Here is a 19077-nt window from a genome sequence, read left to right on the forward strand (position 1 = left end):
CTGGTGCACAGTGAGTATAACTGTTCATAATTTCCAGTGGTTCCAATGGAGATAAGAGGAGAGAAAGCAGCACTTGCCCAAGAAAAATGAATATACCTATAAAAGTGACCAGTCACAGGAAATATCTATACCTATAGGAGATGTAGATTAAATCAGTAAAAATCTATCACTGACAACTCACTTTACAGTAATAAATAGGAGCAACAGTAACAAAGCCTGGAAGCAAGGTTATCAAACTGGAACTTTATTTCACAATTAATAAACATCTGAAACGATACAAACACGCATAATCAAAGTGGTGCTCAAGGGACCCTAGCCAAAGAATTTCAAGACAAGAAAATGAAAAACAGATTAAGGACACGGTTTGCAGCTCAATGCGTTTCCTTAGCAAAAGGTAATGCAGCCCTTAGACTCAGGATTTTTTAATAAACTCTGGTTTTTAATAACCATGGAAGAACCCCCTGTAATTAGCTATAATTTACTGAGATACAGAGTCCTAAACACAATGTAATGGAAACTGAAACCTCAGAGGAATAGTACAAATAGAAAAAATGATTATTGCTGCAAGGAACTTCTAGCTATTTGTAGAGATTAATCTGGAACTTTATCACACTGATATGACTATGGGATAGAATTTTTTGACCCAGTCTGTGGCTCTGAGTCTGATCTAGTTTCTTTAGGTTAAGTGCCTCACTCTCTGGACATATAAATCCCAGAAGGCTGCTCGCAGCCAAGAACTTCCCAAGACACTAGAGGCCCCAAGTGTTACACACCCTGCCTTTAAAAGGCTAGGCAAGCAGGTGACCTTTCGAGGCTCAGTAACATATATGTTGGGATCACTCACCCACACACAATGCTCTATGGAAAGCCTACCAGAATGCTTCCCGAAGGAGGAAAGACTCATTTCTGAAAATCCTCCACAGACCACATCAGACTATTTCAGGATTCTAAATTATTCTTAGTTCATTTCTTCCAGAATACAAAAGATAGGATCCTTCTGGGACCAGGAAATTAATAAACCCCGAAATAAGTGACACTAAGACCTACAAGTTTGGTCTCAATAGAATAAATATCAATTTTAAAACCTGAAAAATGTCCCTTGTAGCTCTAGCTTGAGTCTTTACTTGGAGGGTTGATAATTAAGGGTGAGACAGTAGGAAACCAGGTACCCTATGATGGGATGCTACTTGGGACTCTTAATGTTGATCTAGAATTTTACATTATTTATAAATATATTACAAGACTACTTGACAGCACTGTAAACGTGCTTATAAAACACCCTTCCTTCCTTCCTTCCTGGATGAGAAAGGCAGAAAGGGCTCCTCGCAGGGTATTGCGTATCCACCACACCTTCATGTCTGGCCATATCCTCAATACCTTTAATCACGCACCTGAACAGGCATCGCTGAACTATCTGAGAGTGCCCTGAACACGGACGACCACTAGAACATTGTCCAACTGTCCGGCAGCTGTGTATCAAATGCCTCAGCATCCTGTGCTTAGGGTACCAATGCAGTCAGTTCCAAGCAATTTTGGGATGTCCGTAAGGCTGAGAAAAGAAAGAAAACATAACACCCATCAGGCAACAGTCTTTGGAGCACTGAGAATTAACCTCATTTCAAGTAAGAGCTAAAAAGCACAATATAAATGGCTGTTTTCATTTATAGTTGAAAACGCTTTGACCCTAAGCCATAAGTGAGGCACTTTATAATTTTTTTTTTTTAAAGTATCAGCCGGAAGAAACATTTTCACATACTCTGTAAAAGCCTGATCCTGAGACACTCACTGATCCATGGCCGAGTTTGTTTGTTTATTTTTTTTGAGGCAGAGTCTCGCTTTGTTGCCCAGGCTAGAGTGAGGGCCATGGCATCAGCCTATCTCACAGCAACCTCAAACTCCTGGGCTCAAGCGATCCTCCTGCCTCAGCCTCCCGAGTAGCTGGGACTACAGGCATGTGCCACCACGCCCGGCTGATTTTTCCATATCTATTAGTTGGCCAATTAATTTCTTTCTATTTATAGTAGAGACGGGTCTCGCTCTTGCTCAGGCTGGTTTCAAACTCCTGACCTTGAGCAATCCACCTGCCTTGGCCTCCCAGAGTGCTAGGAGTACAGGCGTGAGCCACCACGCCCAGCCGCCGAGTTTAGAAAATGCTGTTCCCTGCACCGAGAAGCACAGCGTGTCAGGGTGCTGCATCCCACAGCAGATGTAGTACCTGCTCTAACTCGGTTTCACTCAGTTTCCCAGTCATCTGACCACAGAGGACACATGCTCTTTCTGTAGCACGTGTCCTGGGGAATGCACTTTAGAGCACAAGTGGCCCTGGGTAAAGGAGGGCAGAGGTGACAAGCCTGTGTGCCCTCAGTCAGCGCCTTGGTGCTGCAGCCACAGCTGCTGCGGCGAAGAGGTGGCGGCCTTTGCTTCTCTGTGCTCCCCTGCACAGGGGGTCACTCAAGTACTCTTGAGAGACAGGGAAAGAAAGACACACACACAGAAGAAAACAGGGGTCAGACACCGGGGAGAGGAAGAAAGGAGGGAAACAGGTCTCCTGTCTGCCTGGCTGGACTATGAACAGCTGGGGCCTGGACCCACTGCTCTGTCACCTCTCAACAGCTGTGGCCACAACTCCCCTTAACTTGCTCTGTTCCCCAAACAGGGTGGACACGACACTAATTAGCAGGCAGGAGCCAGAGCAAGATCACCTCCAAGGCTGTATGAGGCCCAACCAAGGACTGAAAGAGACTGTGTCAAGGTTCTCTACGAGCTGGGAAAGATGCAAGAGAAGAGGAGCAGGAGCGACCGGAAAGCTGGAGAGCAGAGCTGAGCACAGAGCGACGGACAGGCCCAGAGGAATGGGGCCAGGCTGAATTTGGCTCAGCTGAGATGGCCTGTCCCTTGGCAGGCCCCCTACCTTAGGCCGGTAGCCCTGCTCAGCCATTGTCTTTGCCTCCTGCTGCAGCAGGGTGTTGGTGAGCTGCTCTTCCTGTCTGGCTTCCTCCTCTTCCTCCTCCTCCTGTTGGTCTGCTTCCCACGCCTGCAGCTGGCGCTCTGCAACCTGGGCACCAAGAGCAAAGTTACCGTGAGACAAGGCGCACGGGGCAGAGCCCTGCCTCTGATCAGGAGAGGAGGCCTGCGGTCCTACCCTGGCTGGAGACTAGGGCCAAGCAACAGCGATGGCAATGCCAATGGGAAAGGCTGTATGTACCGTACCACGCACCTTGTCAAAAGCTCTGGATGTGGCCGTGTGTTTGGAAGATGATTTTGTGTTATGTATTAGGTGCTGAATGGAACAAATTGAGAATTGTGGCCCAGTAAGCCAACTGCCAACAGATGCAGCAGTAATGCCTGCCTGGTGCCCGCAAGAGACAGGTGACCCGGAATAGAGCTGGGCCACAGGAGGGTCAGGACTTCAGCTGGAAATAGAAGGAGGCACTGGCTCCCAAACACCAGCGAGCTCTGGGAGGCCGTCAGGGCCTCTGCATCCCATCCTATGATGATGCAAGAGCCACCATAGGGCCTGCTGCCTCCAGGCCCGGGTCCCCTGCTGAGGCTGCCTCCCGCCCCTGGGCACAGCCGCACCTGAGCTTCCAACTCCTGTTTCCTGGCAGATTTCAGTTCTTCACTCTCCTCTTTCTCTCGGCGAGCAGACTCTCTTGCCTCCTCGAGACTTCGGATGAGCTGCTCCCTGTGTTTTAGGGATTCCTCTTGTGCCCGTCGGTTTTGTTCAATCTTTTCTTGTATTTGTTGTTGTCTCCCTATCAGAACCTATCCTCAGCAGAAAGGAGGAGGAGAATTTTAGTTTGACTCTAACAGATACCCATTCTATAAGCCTCAGGCAGGCTACAGATGCACCAAGACCTAGTGCGGTCCTCCAGCCTAAGCGTGCCAGACAGAGGCAGGCCCCAACTACAGGATTTGGTCTTGTTGATGTCGGCCATGTTTGCCAGTATACAAGAGGCGTTTCCTACCTCCCTGCAACACACACAAACTGTATACAGATTGTGTGCTACTGAGAGACAGCTGAGCACCAAAGAGATTAAAGGAGTTCGGGGTGGAGCCCTCTACCCAGGGGCAGAGAAACTTTGCAGCGACAAGATACATTGTCCCCCCCAGGCTCTAAAAAACAGAAGAAAACCACAAGGCAGACAGATAAGGAGAGGGAGAGTCTGGGTCACTCCCCTAACCTTTTGGATTTAAATCTACTGCTCAAAGCAGCAGAAACCTGCTGTGTTTAAGACTTAGACGCAGAGCAGTATGATGTCTCAGCACCAGCCCAGACCACAGTGAGGAGTCAGGACACCACCTCACATACCCAGCAGTCATGCTGGGGACAGGGCACATAAAGTGGTCACAACCAGGAGGGAAATTTAAATGGAGAAAATCAAAAGCTGCTCGAGAATGCCTGGTATTCACAACAGTGAAAAATCACCAACTGAAACCTGATTTCCCAAGGATTCCAAAACATAGCATACTGGTAGACCACACATTTCTCATTTTAAACCACTTTAAAATAACTTTCAATCCGTGGATAATGAAGACCGTCTTCCCCCAACAGATGTCCTTGTGACAGGGAGGGTCTTCCACGCATTACTCACAGAAAAGGAGAACAGTGACACTCTCCCAGTCCTGTCAGTCACTCACCCCAAGGAAGAAACTATGCTCTGGAAAAGCCTCGTGCACCGAGACGCTCCCTGCAGCGCGTCAGTGGCTCAGAACTGGGAAAAACCCAGAATACCACAAGAAGGGAAGGCAAACTACGGCACAGCATGGGATGGCACGGGCCTGTCTACGGGCAACAGCAGGCTAGAATGCCTGAAGTCAAGCAGCACAATACGATAAAAAATACATACGAAAACCCAGAAGAATAGAAGGGAATAAAGTAATTGTGGCTATGTAGATGACGGGGCTCTGGGGACTTTTTTTCATTTTTACCTTGCTGTACTTCTGAATTTTCTTCTAAGAAGCTTGTAATCACTTTTCTAATGATTTTAAAGCCCATTTAAAATGACCAGAGTAAGACTCTGTCCTCAGAACAACTCCCATCCGCCTGCCCAGGACCCGACGGCCGTCCCCCTACAGCGCAGCTGGGATTACCTCGTCCATCAGTCTGTCCCTCGCGCTCCGCTCTCGGGCCCACTCTGCCTCTCTCTTTTCCCACATCTCCTTGGCCTCCTCCCTGGGCAAACACAAAAGGGATGACAGCAAGCTCCTTCCCATACCCGATGGCTGGGAGTGAGCTAAGGGACACTAAGTCCCTTAAGTGAGCTAAGGTGCACGTCTTCTGTGGGGCCAACCTGCAAATAAACTTTGCTACATGCTTTTAAAAGATGACAATTAAGGACAGCATTCACAGAAAATACTGTATAAATATTTGAAGTTGCCTTCTTAGTATCCTACCTCCTGACAAAAGGCACCTGTGACAATCTGCACTGCAGCCACTTAACACTGAGGGGAATGAAACCACCGGGACATGGAGAGGAGGCACCACCACCTGTGCCTGAGCCCGTCACCACTCGCCTCGGGCCGCCACTAGCTTGCTTGGGCCAAGGGAGTGCCCTCAGGTCTCCATGTCCCTCGTCCTGCCACTTGGCTGGATGTCGGGATTCAGTAAGGACCGTAAAGCACTTAGCACGGTGTCCGGCAGCTGTGAGTGCTCAATGTGTGTGCTCAATGGATTATTTCAGTCTACCAGTTTAATTTTTAGGACCTAGGCCCATTTGTATAGACCTAAGAGGCATTCAACATCTCCATAATTAATAATAATAAAAATTTCCTTTCAAATCTCTGAGCTTTTAGATGAACAGATGATTCTCTAAACCTTAATGATTTCCATCTTAAATAACGTTAAGGGCAACACCACGGCAAGCCACGTCCATTAACGAAGATGTGTTCCTTAGGCACGACAGACAAATCAGCAGGCACAGATATTTCAGTAACAGGTGACCCTCATGGTGACCTGAGGGCATTTCAAGGTACCACACTCGAGGCCAGGAGTGTCCGGCCCAGACGGCCGCCGCCTCTCACCTCAGCAGCATCTGCAGCTCTGCCTCCCGCGCCTTCTCCAGCTGCAGCTGCTCCTCGATGACCTGCTTCATCCAGGCCACGTCGGCCACGGCCTGCTCCCTCCGGGCCAGGTGCGCACACTGGTTCTCATGCTCCTTCTCGAGGAGGGCCTGCAGGAGCCGCCTGTCTGCCTCCTGGAGCCGGCAGGGGGACCGCACATGAGTGGGCAGGACAGAGCCCTTCTGCAGCTGGGCCTACAAAGAAGCCCACCCTCCTGCCCGCCCCTTTCCTTTGTGCTCAGACATTTGTGATCCTTCACAACGTTCTCAACATGGAGACGGGAAGATGTTAGATTGTTTCTGCAACAGACCAGGGATCATCACATAGCGATGGTTGAGATACTGTACAAGCCCACGCTTTGCTTTGACTAAAGGGAGATACCCCATGCTCTTGGACACGTCTGGTAGCATGACTTTTTGGAACACACCTTGGCAGCAATTCCACTTCTAAGAATACAGACTACAGTGACACAAATGCACAAAGATACATGCACGAAATGCTCACTGCAGCCTTTCTGTAAGAGGGAAGAACCAGAAACAGCCCAGAGGCCCACTGGCAGGGAATTAGCTACATGTATTAACACATCTCCGCGGTGGAACCGTGAAAGAATGAGGGATAGACGTCCTAAGGGGAAAAGCTGCACACCAGGAACAACAGTGCCACCACTCCCTGTCATCTGCCCTGACCGTGGCAAGTGGGGAGCAGCAGGGGGACTTGGGTTTGCTCGTGCTCTCTGTTCCCGTCTCAGTGAGGGAGCTCATCACAGTGCTTATAGAAATACAGACTAGCTACTAAAAGGACCAAGTTCAATCCAAGTACAATGATTTTTTTTTTTTTGAGACAGAGTCTCACTCTGTTGCCCAGGCTAGAGTGCCGTGGCATCAGCCTAGCTCACAGCAACCTCTAACTCCTGGGCTCAAGTGACCCTCCTGCCTCAGCCTCCCAAGTAGCTGCAACTACAAGCACATGCCACCATGCCTGGCTAACTTTTTGTTTCTATTTTTAGTTGCCCAGCTAATTTTTTCTATTTTTTTTTTTTTAGTAGAAACAGGGTGTCACTCTTGAACGCCTGACTTCAAGCAATCCTCCCACCTCGGCCTTCCAGAGTGCTAGGATTACAGGCATGAGCCACCTCACCCGGCCTGTTTTGTTTTTCAAATAACAGCTTTATTGAAATATAATTTGATGTTTTGGTATATGTCTACATTGTGAAATGATTACTACAGTCAAGCTAATTAACATGTCCATCCCTTCATAGTTACCTTTTTTTGCGGTAAGAACAGTGAAGATCTACTTTCTCAGCAAATTTCAAGAATATAGCATTATTACTTTTTTTTTTTAATGAGACAGGGTCATGCTCTGTCACCCTGCCTCAGCCTCTTGAGTAGGTGGGGCTACAGGTATGTGCCACCATGCCGGGGTAATTTAATTTTTTATAGATGTGGGGTCCTCACTATGTTGCCCAGGCTGGTCTCAAACTCCTGGCCTCAAGCAGTCCTCCCACCTCAGCCTCCCAAAGTGCTAGAATTACAGGCGTGAGCCACCATAGCCAGCCAATACAGCATTATGAACTACAGTCAATATGCTGTATGTTAGACCCCCAGAACTCACTCATCCCATAACTGAAAGTGTGTACCCTTTGACCAACATCTCCCGTTCTCCTGACCCCTTGCTTTGTCTTTTGATTCTCACGAGAATGTACTCATACACTAAGCAGTAAAAACATTTTTTTCAAAAGAGTAAGAAGACCACCAGGCTGTCTCTTCAGACTTACCAGTTCCTCTTGGATCTGCTGCGTCCGTCTGTTGAGCTGTGCATTATACTGATGTCTCAAGAAACGCCTAAAGGTGAATAAAATACCGTTTGCCTTCAGTATCTTAGAAAGAATGAAACAGCGGTTAGACGACTGCTTACTATAGGCTTGCTGGGTTCAGAGACGCCAATCTCAAGTCTGAAAACAGGAGAACCCCGCCCAGACAGCGGAGGCCCTGCTTACACGTACCCTAGCTCCGCCTTCTGCCGGCAGGCTGCCCTCTGCTTCCTCTCTTCCTCCAGCCTCTCCAGCTCCCACTGCTGCGTCAGCAGATTCTCCTGCTCCTTCTTCAGTTTGGTTGCCTGTGGTTACAGTGATGGGAAACCTGACTGCGATCTGAGACTGTGGGAATCGGATCCTCCTCCATCCTCACCTCCATTTTTGGCAGACACTTCATAGTACAGGTGGCCTGGATGCCCTGGTGATCACGATGCCCTCCCGCTCTGGGACTCAGTCCCACAGCCCATTCATCCCATCTCACCGTGCCATTTCCTATAAGAGCCTTTCCCAGCTCTGTGCTCTGAGCTCCCATAGCACCGGGTACTGGTCCATGCTGATCGTAACCTACCGTCTGCCCACCTGACACGGCCCTGCCTTGAGGCCAGGACTGTGGGTTTTGCTCAGACTCAATCTCTACCTTCCCGCCAGTGCTTGGTGCCTGGAATAGGTAGTGGCAGTAAATGTCTACTTACTGAATCATTTGGGCTGTGGGAAGGGATGAGGGGTCAAAGGAGCATGGGGCTTCTCTCAAGTGAAAGTGAAGAGCCAGCCCTCTCAGACAAGCCGTGCACAGTATTCCTAAAAGACGGCCTCCTGGACCAAAAGCCCTCCCAGTTTATGCCTCGAGACCCAAAACCTGCTAGCCATTGAGAGCTGGGTGCTAGACCATCTGACTAAGTCACGTCTACGCAACATACTGGAAAATCCAAGGTCTGAAAAGGCTCTTCAACAGGAGGTCTCTAAACGCATCTAAGAGAACAAGTACTGTCTCATCGATGTTCTGCAATCTGGGCACACGACGTAGGAGGGGAATGCACGTGAGAACAGGAAAACCCAGCTGTTGCTGCCCTTTGGAGAATCACCATTCCCTGCTACTACGGTGATGGCTTAAGGGCCTGTTTTATCCTAAGAGGAGGGAGCTGCACTCACCTCCACCTCCTTCAGCTTCAGCTCCTCCATCTGCTGCCGCAGCGCCTCGGCCTGCAGTTTATCCTCCAGTCGCCGCCTCTCCTCTTCCGCTTTCATCCGTTCCAGCGCTTCCCTGCGGGCCCTCTCGTATTCATTTTCATACCGTTGGTTCTCCTGCTCTTCCGTGGCTTCTTGCTACAAGGGGCCAAACGAACCTGGGAGGTCAGTGTCCGTACCACATGGCCAGCAAAAGCCAACTCCCTCCAGTAGGCCACCGGGCCCAGGCAGCAAGTGCCACGTGCAGTGCAACCCTGGGGGAGGGTGACACTTCCCCCAGAGACCAAGGGAGGGTCTGAATGTCAGGTTTCCTCCTTCAATAAGATACTTTCCAAAATGAACCCGGAGGCAATGTGATGGTGCATGGCAGTGTGGACGCTTATCCCCAGAGGTGCCACTGTAAGCCAAGCCAGACAGTCTATGATGCGAATTTCATCAAAAGAGCAACAGAGATACCTTTAAAGACACTTGTTGCACCTGCTACCTACCAGCCCCAGTCACCTGACTTTACTCTGTGCTGGGTACAATCACATAGGATTCTAGTATGTGTAACAGCAAACATTCAGTTTTAACATGTGCCAGATAAACTGAGGAAGTCTATTTCTCAACTAGAGTCATTAAAATTGAAAATAGGAAACAAATTCAAAGACATGGAGACAGTCTCCCACTACAGCATGTGGGAGTATTTCCAGAGTGAAATACTACACCTGTTTTTTTTCTTCTTTCTGCGTTTCCCAACAGTTTACCACATGCTTCTTGTGAAGGGCCAGCTCCATCTGAGGGTGAGAATGGGGAAAATATTAATGTCCTTACTGGTTCATTGGACAGATATTCACTGTGGGGGACAGTGTTGCCTTCTGTGCCATGCGCTGGAACGTGGCCAGGACTTCCCTTCTCAAGGACTCAGAGTAGCTCAGGTGTCCAGTAAGGGAGCCGGGGGTGATCCCAGCATACACAGTCTGAGTGCAAGTCAGTGAGAAAACCAAAGGACCAGGCACTTCTAAACTAATCTCTCTTCTCCTAGTGGCCCTGGGGTTGAATAGAAAGCATGTCAGCAGACACTAGAATGGAAAGAAAGTTTCAAAGGCCACCTCTGGTCTACAGCATGCCAGGCCCCGGTCCAGAAAGACAGCTGGGTGACAGGCAGACTCCACCCCTGCCTGACTACCCAGTTTCCTGTGCAAAGCAGTAACTACAGAAACAGGCAGTCTCTGTACCGAGGGATACACTAGTAGTGGCAACAAGTCTGGAGCCATCAGTGAGAATCGAGCATAGAGAATCTTCTGTATTACAAATGAATTCTGACACTTGGTCTAAATGCTTTTATTTGGGAAATTGCTTAACATTTCTTTCCCACTTACAAGTGTGAACATCTGCAACTATCTTAAATGTTTCTCTTTTTTGAGACAGAGTCTCACTCTGTTGTCTAGGCAAGTGCTGTGGCATCACCCTAGCTTGCAGCAACCTCAAACTCCTGGGCTCAAGCAATCCTCCCACCTCAGCCTCCCAGAGTGCTAGGATTACAGGCATGTGCCACCACACCTGGCCAATCTTGAATGTTCTGAACATAATCTTTCTGAGTAAATTGGCCAGGGAGTCCTCGCACAGGTTGGTACTATGTGCACAATACTCAAAAGCACCTAGATGCTTCATGACTTAGTGTCTGGCAATTTCTGAACGAAACTACAAAAACATGAAGTAACAGCACCAAATGTATACAAAAACTAAATTAAAATAAATCAAGGGTATCAGTGACGGGACCATCTCCCTCCAACCTAATCTCTGCTGAATGCTGCCACCCCTCTGTCCTGCAGCTTCGTCCTCCTGTCTCCTGCCACCCCTCTGTCCTGCAGCTTCGTCCTGTCTCCTGCCACCCCTCTGTCCTGCAGCTTCGTCCTGTCTCCTGCCACCCCAGTTCAGGCCTCTGCCGTCACTTGGCTGGGCTGCTGCAGCCCCTCAACTGGCATCACCCCCCCCCCCACATACACCTTGACACTGCTGCCAGAGGGAGCTCTTTGCAGTGCAGCTGGGCTTCTATGCTCCCCTGCTTAAAGTTGTCTAGGTGCCCTCCAGCGCCTTCTGGGGAAGGCCACACAAGGCCGTCCCATGTCTAGCACCATCTACCCTACCTTGCTGGCCTCATCTCTTGGGGCTCCCCCCACTCCCTATCTGATATCCTAGCCTCACCCAGACCATTTGTGGCTTCCTGGACTTGCTCTGCTCTCGTGTCTCAGTCCTGGTTCTTGCACAGTCGCATCTATCTAGAACATCCTTTCCTTACCCCCATACCATCAAGTTAACACCCCATGTCCTTCCAAACTCCTCCATCCCAGCAACTCCTCTGGGACACGCCCCTGAACCCGGACTGAGTGAGTACATGGCCCCCTGCCCATCTTCCCAGGCAGCCAGCACTGTATCCCACTGCATCCTGCACTGTAACGAGCTGCCTGCTCTCCCACCTGCTGGGCAGTGAGCTCTCTAAGAGCAGGGAACACAGGCCAGGCGTGGTGGCTCACACCTGTAATCCTAGCACTCTGGGAGGCCGAGGTGGGAGGATTGCTCGAGGTCAGGAGTTCAAGACCAGCCTCAGCAAGAGCGAGACCCCGTCTCTACTAAAAATAGAAAGAAATTCGCTGGACAACTAAAAATATATATATAAAAAATTAGCCAGGCATGGAGGCACATGCCTGTAGTCCCAGCTACTCAGGGGGCTGAGGCAGGAGGATTGCTTGAACCCAGGAGTTTGAGGTTGCTGTGAGCTGGGCTGACACCACAGCACTCTAGCCTGGGCAACAGAACAAGACTCTGTCTCCAAAAAAAAAAAAAAAAGCAGGGACCATGCAGCAGAGGTCCATTAAGCATTTGTTAAACAGAACGAAGCACTCAGTGCAGTCCACACCCAATCTGTGTGGTGCTCTTTTCAGGTGGAGTTGCCCTCTTCTGTCTCAACCCAGTAAAAGATGCAATTAAAAAAAAAATTATATATATATGTATGTCTGGAAACATGATTTCATCTACTTAGGCGAATCAATGGAAGGTTTTTGATTTTTACCTCTCGAAGTTTCGGGTTGTTGTTCTTCCAGTGTTCATACAGAAGCTGTTCAGCAATCTACCAAGAAAACACAAAAAGGGAAGTTTGATGTCGCTTTTCATAACCGTGCACGTTTCAGATGACATGCAGTGGCAGTCAGCTCAGGCTCAGAGGACCCCACTCACACACTGTCACTGCACTGCTGTTCAACCTGCCTTGCCCACCCACAGCTCTGGGAGCCAGAGAGCTGAGCAGAACTGGAAGGCACCGATAAATGACTCTTACAATGATGACAAAAGGGGGCAAAATCTGATGCTACAGATGGCCTCTATCTAGAGAGTCTCAAAATATAGCAGGCTAAAAAATGCAGATTGGTGCTCACTGTTCCACACAACGACTTTGGAAGATAAATACACCAGCCCCAGACCTTTGTGGGACCACAGAGCTAGAATAAAGAAAAAGGACTTGGATGTAATGATTTAAGGGGCTGAGCACATTCCCTGCACAAGAGTGAGCATTTTTCCCGCTGGCTCATCAGGACTAGAGCACCCAGGAATGACCCCTTGTGTACAACACCAACAGGCAGGGATGCTCCTGGCCCAGAGCTTCCTGAAGGTCTGTGGGACGTTTACCAGTTTCCTTTGCTCTTCTTGGGCTGATTTCAGACTCCGGTGCTGCTCCCGGATTCTTCTTTCCCGAGAGTTCATGCTCAGCCTCAGCTCCTCCAGCTCTCTGGCCAGCAGGTCCTGCTCCTCCAGCATGAGCTGCCTGAGTTTCTCTCGTCGGGCTTCCAGACTCTTCCTCTTCTCCTCCTTCATCTTCTCACGCTGATAGGCGTGCATGCTGGGCGAGAGGGAGCCCGCGATAAATCAGTTGCACTACAGCCACAGGGAGAATGCTCTGCTGTGTAGGTAAAAGAGTCTAACATTGGCCGGGCGCAGTGGCTCATGCCTGTAATCCTAGCCCTCTGGGAGGCCGAGACTGGTGGATCATTTGAGTTCAGGAGATCAAGACCAGCCTGAGCAAGAGTGAGACCCTGTCTCTACTAAAAATAGAAAGAAATTAATTGGCCAACTGAAAATATATAGAAAAAAAAATTAGCCGGGCATGGTGGCGCATGCCTGTAGTCCCAGCTACTCGGGAGGCTGAGGCAGGAGGATCACTTGAGCCCAAGAGTTTGAGGCTGCTGTGAGCTAGGCTGACACCAAAGCACTCTAGCTGGGGCAACAGAGTGAGACTCAAAAAAAGAGACTAAGATAGACATATCATGGTGACATAGGAAGGTGTCCCCCAGCTAAAGGGAAGCAAGGTTATAGAATAGCATAAATAGAAAATCTTGGGCTGGGCATGGTAGCTCACACCTGTAATCCTAGCACTCTGGGAGGCTGAGGCAGGAGGATTGCTTGAGGTCAGGAGTACGAGACCAGCCTCAGCAAGAGCGAGACTCTGTCTCTACTAAAAATAGAAAGAAAGTAGCTGGGCAACTAAAAACAGAAAAAATTAGCTGGGCAGGTGGAACATGCCTGTAGTCCCAGCTACTTGGGAGGCTGAGGCAGGAGGATCATTTGAGCCCAGGAATTTGAGGTTGCTGTGAGCTAGGCTGCAGCCACAGCACTCTAGCCCAGGCAACAGAGCGAGACTCTGTCTCAAAAAGAAAATGAGTGGGTGGCTTTATATTATTTGTTACGTAAATCCTACAAAGTAAGTTCTGTTTTAGTCCCACTTTACTGATGAGGAAACTGAGGCTCATTCATGCAGCAAGAGACATAGTCAGGATTTCTGTGTAGGTCTGTCTGACTCCACACCCTATGCTTTTAATTCCCATGTTTTCACACATGTATTTCTACAAAAATGGTTTTCTGTGTGTATGTATATTTAAACACAAACACAAGTGGGGAAAAGCATGAAAGGATATGCACCAGACTAACTGTGGTTCTCTCTGGGGATGTGGCATTATAAGGAGGCTTCCAGATTCCACCACACAACACTTCTGTATCATTTTATCTTTTTCAGTGTGAATATGTGACTTCACTGACGATCTTTTTAAAAATTTCCAGTTGGGAAAACATCACCATGCAAGTAATCCATGCTCAAGAAAACATGCAGTCAAGCCACACTCCCTAGATCCTTAAGGCTCAGCCCGACCACCGAGTGGCCCTCCACCCTACCCAATCGGTGGTCACTGCACAATCACCTCCGCTGGTAGGAGGTTTTGGAGCTCCATTCTGCCTGTTTGGAGCTGCAGATGTCAGACATCATGAAGTAACGGCTGTTCTGATCCCACTGCTGCCGAATCCGGGCCTCCTGCTCTCGCTGTCGTGCCATCTGCTGACTCAGGAGCCTTCGGCTGCACCAGTAGGAGGGCAGTGTGGGGAGAGCCATCTGAGAACAGCAATGGTAGGAAAATGAGCCAACTACAAACTCCACGAACCCTCACAAGCTTGGCCTCATCCTTTCAATGAGTGGTCCTCACCCTCTGGCTGCACCGTGGAATCACTGTAAAAAAAAAAAAAGAAATACTCACCTGTGGGCCCCACTCAGACCAATTAAATCAAAACATCTTAGAGTGGGGCCCAGGCATCAACATTTTTAAAACGAACTGTCCTCAGGGCTGCAAATCATCAATTCCAGTAAACCTGGACTGCAGCTGATGTGGGCTAGCCATCATCAAGGACACAATGGACAGAGACAGGGACTGTCCTAGCAATGCTAGTCTAGGAACACCGGGGACTTTTATGCTCTGCTTAAAGTAACAGGGACAGTAAGTTAGTAATTACTAATAACTTAATAATTAAGTGCCAAACACTCAACATATGTGAATCGTTTCATTGGCACAATCACCTCATTATTTAGCAGGTGGGGAAACTTAAGTTCACAAAGGCGAAGTGACCTGTCAGAATCAAAGTCCGGAAGAGAAAACAAGAGAGCTGAGATCTTAATTCACGTCAGAGACCAGGACCCAGGCTCCATTCCCTGCAAAAGGCTGCCTGTTGGGAGGAACAGGTCCTGGCAGCCCCCAGGAGGGGCCTGATGGTAGCTGGGGTGTCACACTTGGAAGTACTAGGGGCTAGCAAGAAGGGGAAACTCTTCATCTTATAGATGAAGAAACTGGGACTCAGAGGAATCCGTTTGCCTGTAGTCACAGGGCAATTAAAGGGACACAGCTGGAGCCCTGAAAGCAGACAGCAGAATCACTCCAGATGCCATTCCCCCGACCCAAAAGCTGCCCTAATGTGCAGGGTCTACACAGTGCCTGGCTAGGAACGTCTGTTGCAGGAGCGAACAGGCCTGGGTCCACGCCAAAAACCTCAGACTTCTTCAGGTCGTGAGGCCAAATACCGGCGCGTTGCCAATGTGCCACCTCTGTCTTGAGGCTGTGGCGGGCTTAACCTACTCTTTTGCTCGTTCTGTAAAGCCGCCAGAGGATAAATCTTTGCACCGGAGGTCAAAAACTTAAGATTCTGGTCCCGGATGGGCCACCAAAAAGCGGAGCTGCTCCCTGAACAAGTCGCATCCCTCTCTCAGCCTGGACATCCGCAGCCGACGAAAGGGGTTACAGAGGAAAGCGTGGGACCCAACTCCCGGGCCCCCAGGCGCCTGAGCTCGAGTCCCCGGACTCCCGCCAGCGTTCCGGCCAGCGCGGGCCGCCTGTGGCAGGGCCCTGCGAGTTCCCACTCGACAGCCGGCTTCTGGCCAGCCCGACTCACGTTTCTCGGCGTCCTGGAGTTTCCGAAGAGCCTCCCGGCCCGAGCTGTCGCATGCCCGGACTCTGCCGGCCACTAGTCCCTCCGCGTCCCTCGCAAACCGCGCTGCCGCAACGCCGGCCGTTTCCCCCTTTCGTTGCTCAGGCAACGGGCCCGACGACGGAGCGTCGCGAGGGCCAACCGCCTTCAGCGCAATACCGGACGCGCAGAGAAGGAAAAGGAGACCGTGGTTTTTCTCTGGCGCCCCCTCGTGGTGGGCGGGGGATCGATAGCCCACGCCGCTCGTCTCTGAAATAGGCGAGGATGGTGGTTACCTCCGCGGGTGAAGGGCAGGGCAGATACCAGGGGGATAAGCTAGGATGAGAATCACCTGGGGAGCTCTTAACATCCAGGTGCCCAGACCAAACCCCAGACAAATGCCCGCAGGCTCCTCGAGGGCGTCAGTGTTTCACCGCTCCCCAGCTGCTTTCAATGTGCAGCCTGGGCGAGAGCAAGTCGATGGCACACGTTTTGGGTAACTTTTTATTGTAGTCTTATGTTGGTGTGGGGTTCAAGGGTGTTCGTTCTATTGGCATGTTTTATAACTCACGTGGGCTACACGTATTATTTTATGTATCAACTAGTCCTTTAAAAAGAAAAGAAAAGTATTCCCTCATTCATTCTCTTTTCTTTCATTTTCCCATTCTTTTCTTCATTTTTTCTTCCCTTCCTTCCCCCATGTTTCACGCATTTCTCTGTTTTTCCTGGACACAGTATGGGATATCCTGTTCCCACCATGGCCTCTATCGTCACAATGACAGCTTCCAACTGACTCCTGCTAGTGTGTGGTCTTGGGCAGGACACTTCATCATTCTGTGCCTCAGTTTCCCCATCTGTGAAAGAAGAGTCACTCCTTCCTTTCTAAGGTTGTATAGTGATGCTTTCTAGGGTTGCCCGTGGGGGAAGAAATGGTTTAAACGAAGCACCCCCAGGAGTGTCTGGTGCATTCCAGGTGAGCATAAACTTGACCTTTCTTTCCCATTTCCCATTTCCTTTTAAACCGGCACGTTTACCCAGGGCCTGCCCCAGCCCGTACAGAAGATTCCCCAAAGTTGGCCTCCCGAACGTCCCTACCCATTTAGCCAAACCCATGGCCACTCTTCCATGTTGTGTCCCCAGTGGGCAGGAGGGGCAGCAACCCACTGTGACCAACCCAGCAAGAGCCGCCCACCCAACAGGGGAGCCCAGTACTTGTTGCCAGGACTCCCTAAGCGTGATGAGAACGTCTGTTGGACAAGGCCACTCCACTCTCTGGGCCTCAGTGTCCTCATCTGTATAAGGGCCGAAAGGACCAAATATACCCCACTAGTGGGACTCTAGGGTTCAGGGCTTGATCAGCCTACCAGAGGGCAACCATTCCCAAGTGGCCTCATCCTCGAAGCCTGAAGTTTCCAGGCCATGGCCTCTGGGCTGCTTCTCCTGAACAGGTGTCCTCAGGGGCCCCCACAGATCAACTTTTAACCCAATGATTACACAGCTGCTGCTTGTAGCTCATTAAGCATCTTTACAAGTGCCTTTTCCTTCATTCCCCCAAGGCATTGGATGAGATATTTTATTGTCCCCATTTTATTTATTTGTTTGGGGTTTTTTGAGACAGAGTCTCACTCTGTTGCCCAGGCTAGAGTGCCATGGCATCAGCCTAGCTCACAGCAACCTCAAATTCCTAGGCTTGAGCAATCCTCCTGCCTCAGCCTCCTGAGTAGCTGGGACTACAGGCATGCTCCACCATGCCTGGCTAATTTTTTCTATATATTTTTAGTTGGCCAATTAATTTCTTTTTATTTTTAGTAAAGACGGGGTCTTGCTCTTGCTCACGCTGGTTTTGAACTCCTGACCTTGAGCGATCCTCCCACCTTGGCCTCCCAGAGTGCTAGGATTACAGATATGAGCCACCATGCCCAGCCAATTGTCCCCATTTTAGAGTTGCCTAAACTGAGCCTCAGAGAGGTAGCATCACTTGCCCGAGGAACCACAGCTGATAGATAGTGGAGCCAGGGTTTGAATCCTGTTCCATTTGATTCCAGGGCCTGGGCCTTCTCAGTGCACCACGAGGGCAGGGATCACCATGTCCCTTGCTGCAGTCCCAGTGCCTGATACATGGTGGGCGCCCAATAAATATTTCTTGAGAATGAAAAAGAAAGTAGGTCCCCAACTTTAAGTCCCTTCTCCTCCTTTTCCAAAAGAAAAAGGGAAATACGGTGTTTAGAGAAAACAGAAAGAAAAGGAGCTCACATTTCCTGAATACCTGCTACATGCCAGACACTTTGAGATATGTCGCCTACTCTAAGCCTCCCTCCAACCTGGGAGGGTGGGATTCCTGCCTCCACTTTGCAGATGAAGGCACTGAGGCTCTGACAGTGAAATTTTCAGTGACAGGCCAATGACAGTGGCCCACAGGGGTCTGAGAGCAGATGCCCAGGCGGGGAACCATCAGGCTGGGGGCTGCTCTTGGACTTGTGTCTTTGGGTGTCTTAGCGCAAGAGGAGAAAACAGGAATGGGGAGAGGGGGTGGGGAGAGGGGGTGACGACATGGGAGCAGCTCTCTATTCACTGAGACGTGGCAGTGCTGGAAGCCAGGTGACGCCCTCACTTAATTAGCAGGTGGCATTAGCAAGGCATGTCTGCCTTCTCTGAGTTTTCATGACATTTCAACATCAACCACTCAGGCTTCTGTCTTCATATCTGGACTGGGCTCCCCACCCTCCCTGACATTACAGAAGTAGACAGGCGTGATGCTCAGAGACGCCAGGGCTAGTAGGCTGCCTCTCAGAGCCCCAGCTTTGCGTTGTCATAATAACAACAGGAATATTAAGAAATGTGTGCTGGGCGCGATGGCTCACGCCTGTCATCCTAGCACTCTGGGAGGCCGAGGCAGGCGGATTGCTCAAGGTCAGGAGTTTGAAACCAGCCTGAGCAAGAGCGAGACCCCCTCTCTACTAAAAATAGAAAGAAATTAATTGGCCAACTAATATATAGAGAAAAAAATTAGCCAGGCATGGTGGCGCATGCCTGTAGTCCCAGCTACTCGGGAGGCTGAGGCAGGAGGATCGCTTGAGCCCAGGAGTTTGAGGTTGCTGTGAGCTAGGCTGACGCCACAGCACTCACTCTAGCCTGGGCAACAAAGCGAGACTCTGTCTTAAAAAAAAAAAAAAAAAGAAATGTGGATGTTGATGAAAACAAAGTCTATATAGAAGGACTCTCACCCAAAACAATGGGTATTGCAAGTGGGCAGGATTAGGAGT

General features: G+C 49.8%; 1 protein-coding gene across 2 annotated transcripts; it reads right to left on the minus strand.

The window, feature by feature from the left end:
* Window positions 1-224: 224 nt before the first annotated feature.
* Window positions 225-16028, minus strand: TCHP (trichoplein keratin filament binding). 2 transcript variants are annotated; one of them, XM_012756660.2, is made up of 14 exons: window positions 15800-16027; window positions 14566-14588; window positions 14287-14474; window positions 12725-12935; window positions 12114-12170; window positions 9769-9837; window positions 9026-9199; window positions 8066-8178; window positions 7838-7904; window positions 6025-6197; window positions 5095-5176; window positions 3580-3765; window positions 2912-3055; window positions 225-1549 (listed from the first exon to the last, which is right to left on the minus strand). In XM_012756660.2, exons 3-14 carry the CDS (start codon window positions 14472-14474, stop codon window positions 1517-1519), a joined length of 1497 nt encoding a protein of 498 aa, XP_012612114.1. In that variant the 5' UTR covers window positions 14566-14588; window positions 15800-16027; the 3' UTR covers window positions 225-1516. The 2 variants fall into 2 exon arrangements, with proteins under 2 accessions (XP_012612114.1, XP_012612115.1); XM_012756661.2 differs by lacking the exon at window positions 14566-14588 and having other exon boundaries at window positions 15800-16028.
* Window positions 16029-19077: the final 3049 nt, after the last annotated feature.

The sequence above is a fragment of the Microcebus murinus genome, chromosome 22 (assembly GCF_040939455.1).
Source record: "Microcebus murinus isolate Inina chromosome 22, M.murinus_Inina_mat1.0, whole genome shotgun sequence".
In the NCBI taxonomy this organism is placed as follows: domain Eukaryota; kingdom Metazoa; phylum Chordata; class Mammalia; order Primates; family Cheirogaleidae; genus Microcebus; species Microcebus murinus.

Coding starts and splice junctions, on each gene's coding strand:
- TCHP (XM_012756661.2), bottom strand. CDS start 14,474: ATGGCTCTCCCCACACTGCCCTCCTACTGGTGCAGCCGAAGGCTCCTG. Junction 9,838..12,113: donor ACAACCCGAAACTTCGAGAG/GTAAAAATCAAA, acceptor TCTCACCCTCAG/ATGGAGCTGGCCCTTCACAA. Junction 3,766..5,094: donor GGGACAGACTGATGGACGAG/GTAATCCCAGCT, acceptor TGCTGAGGATAG/GTTCTGATAGGGAGACAACA.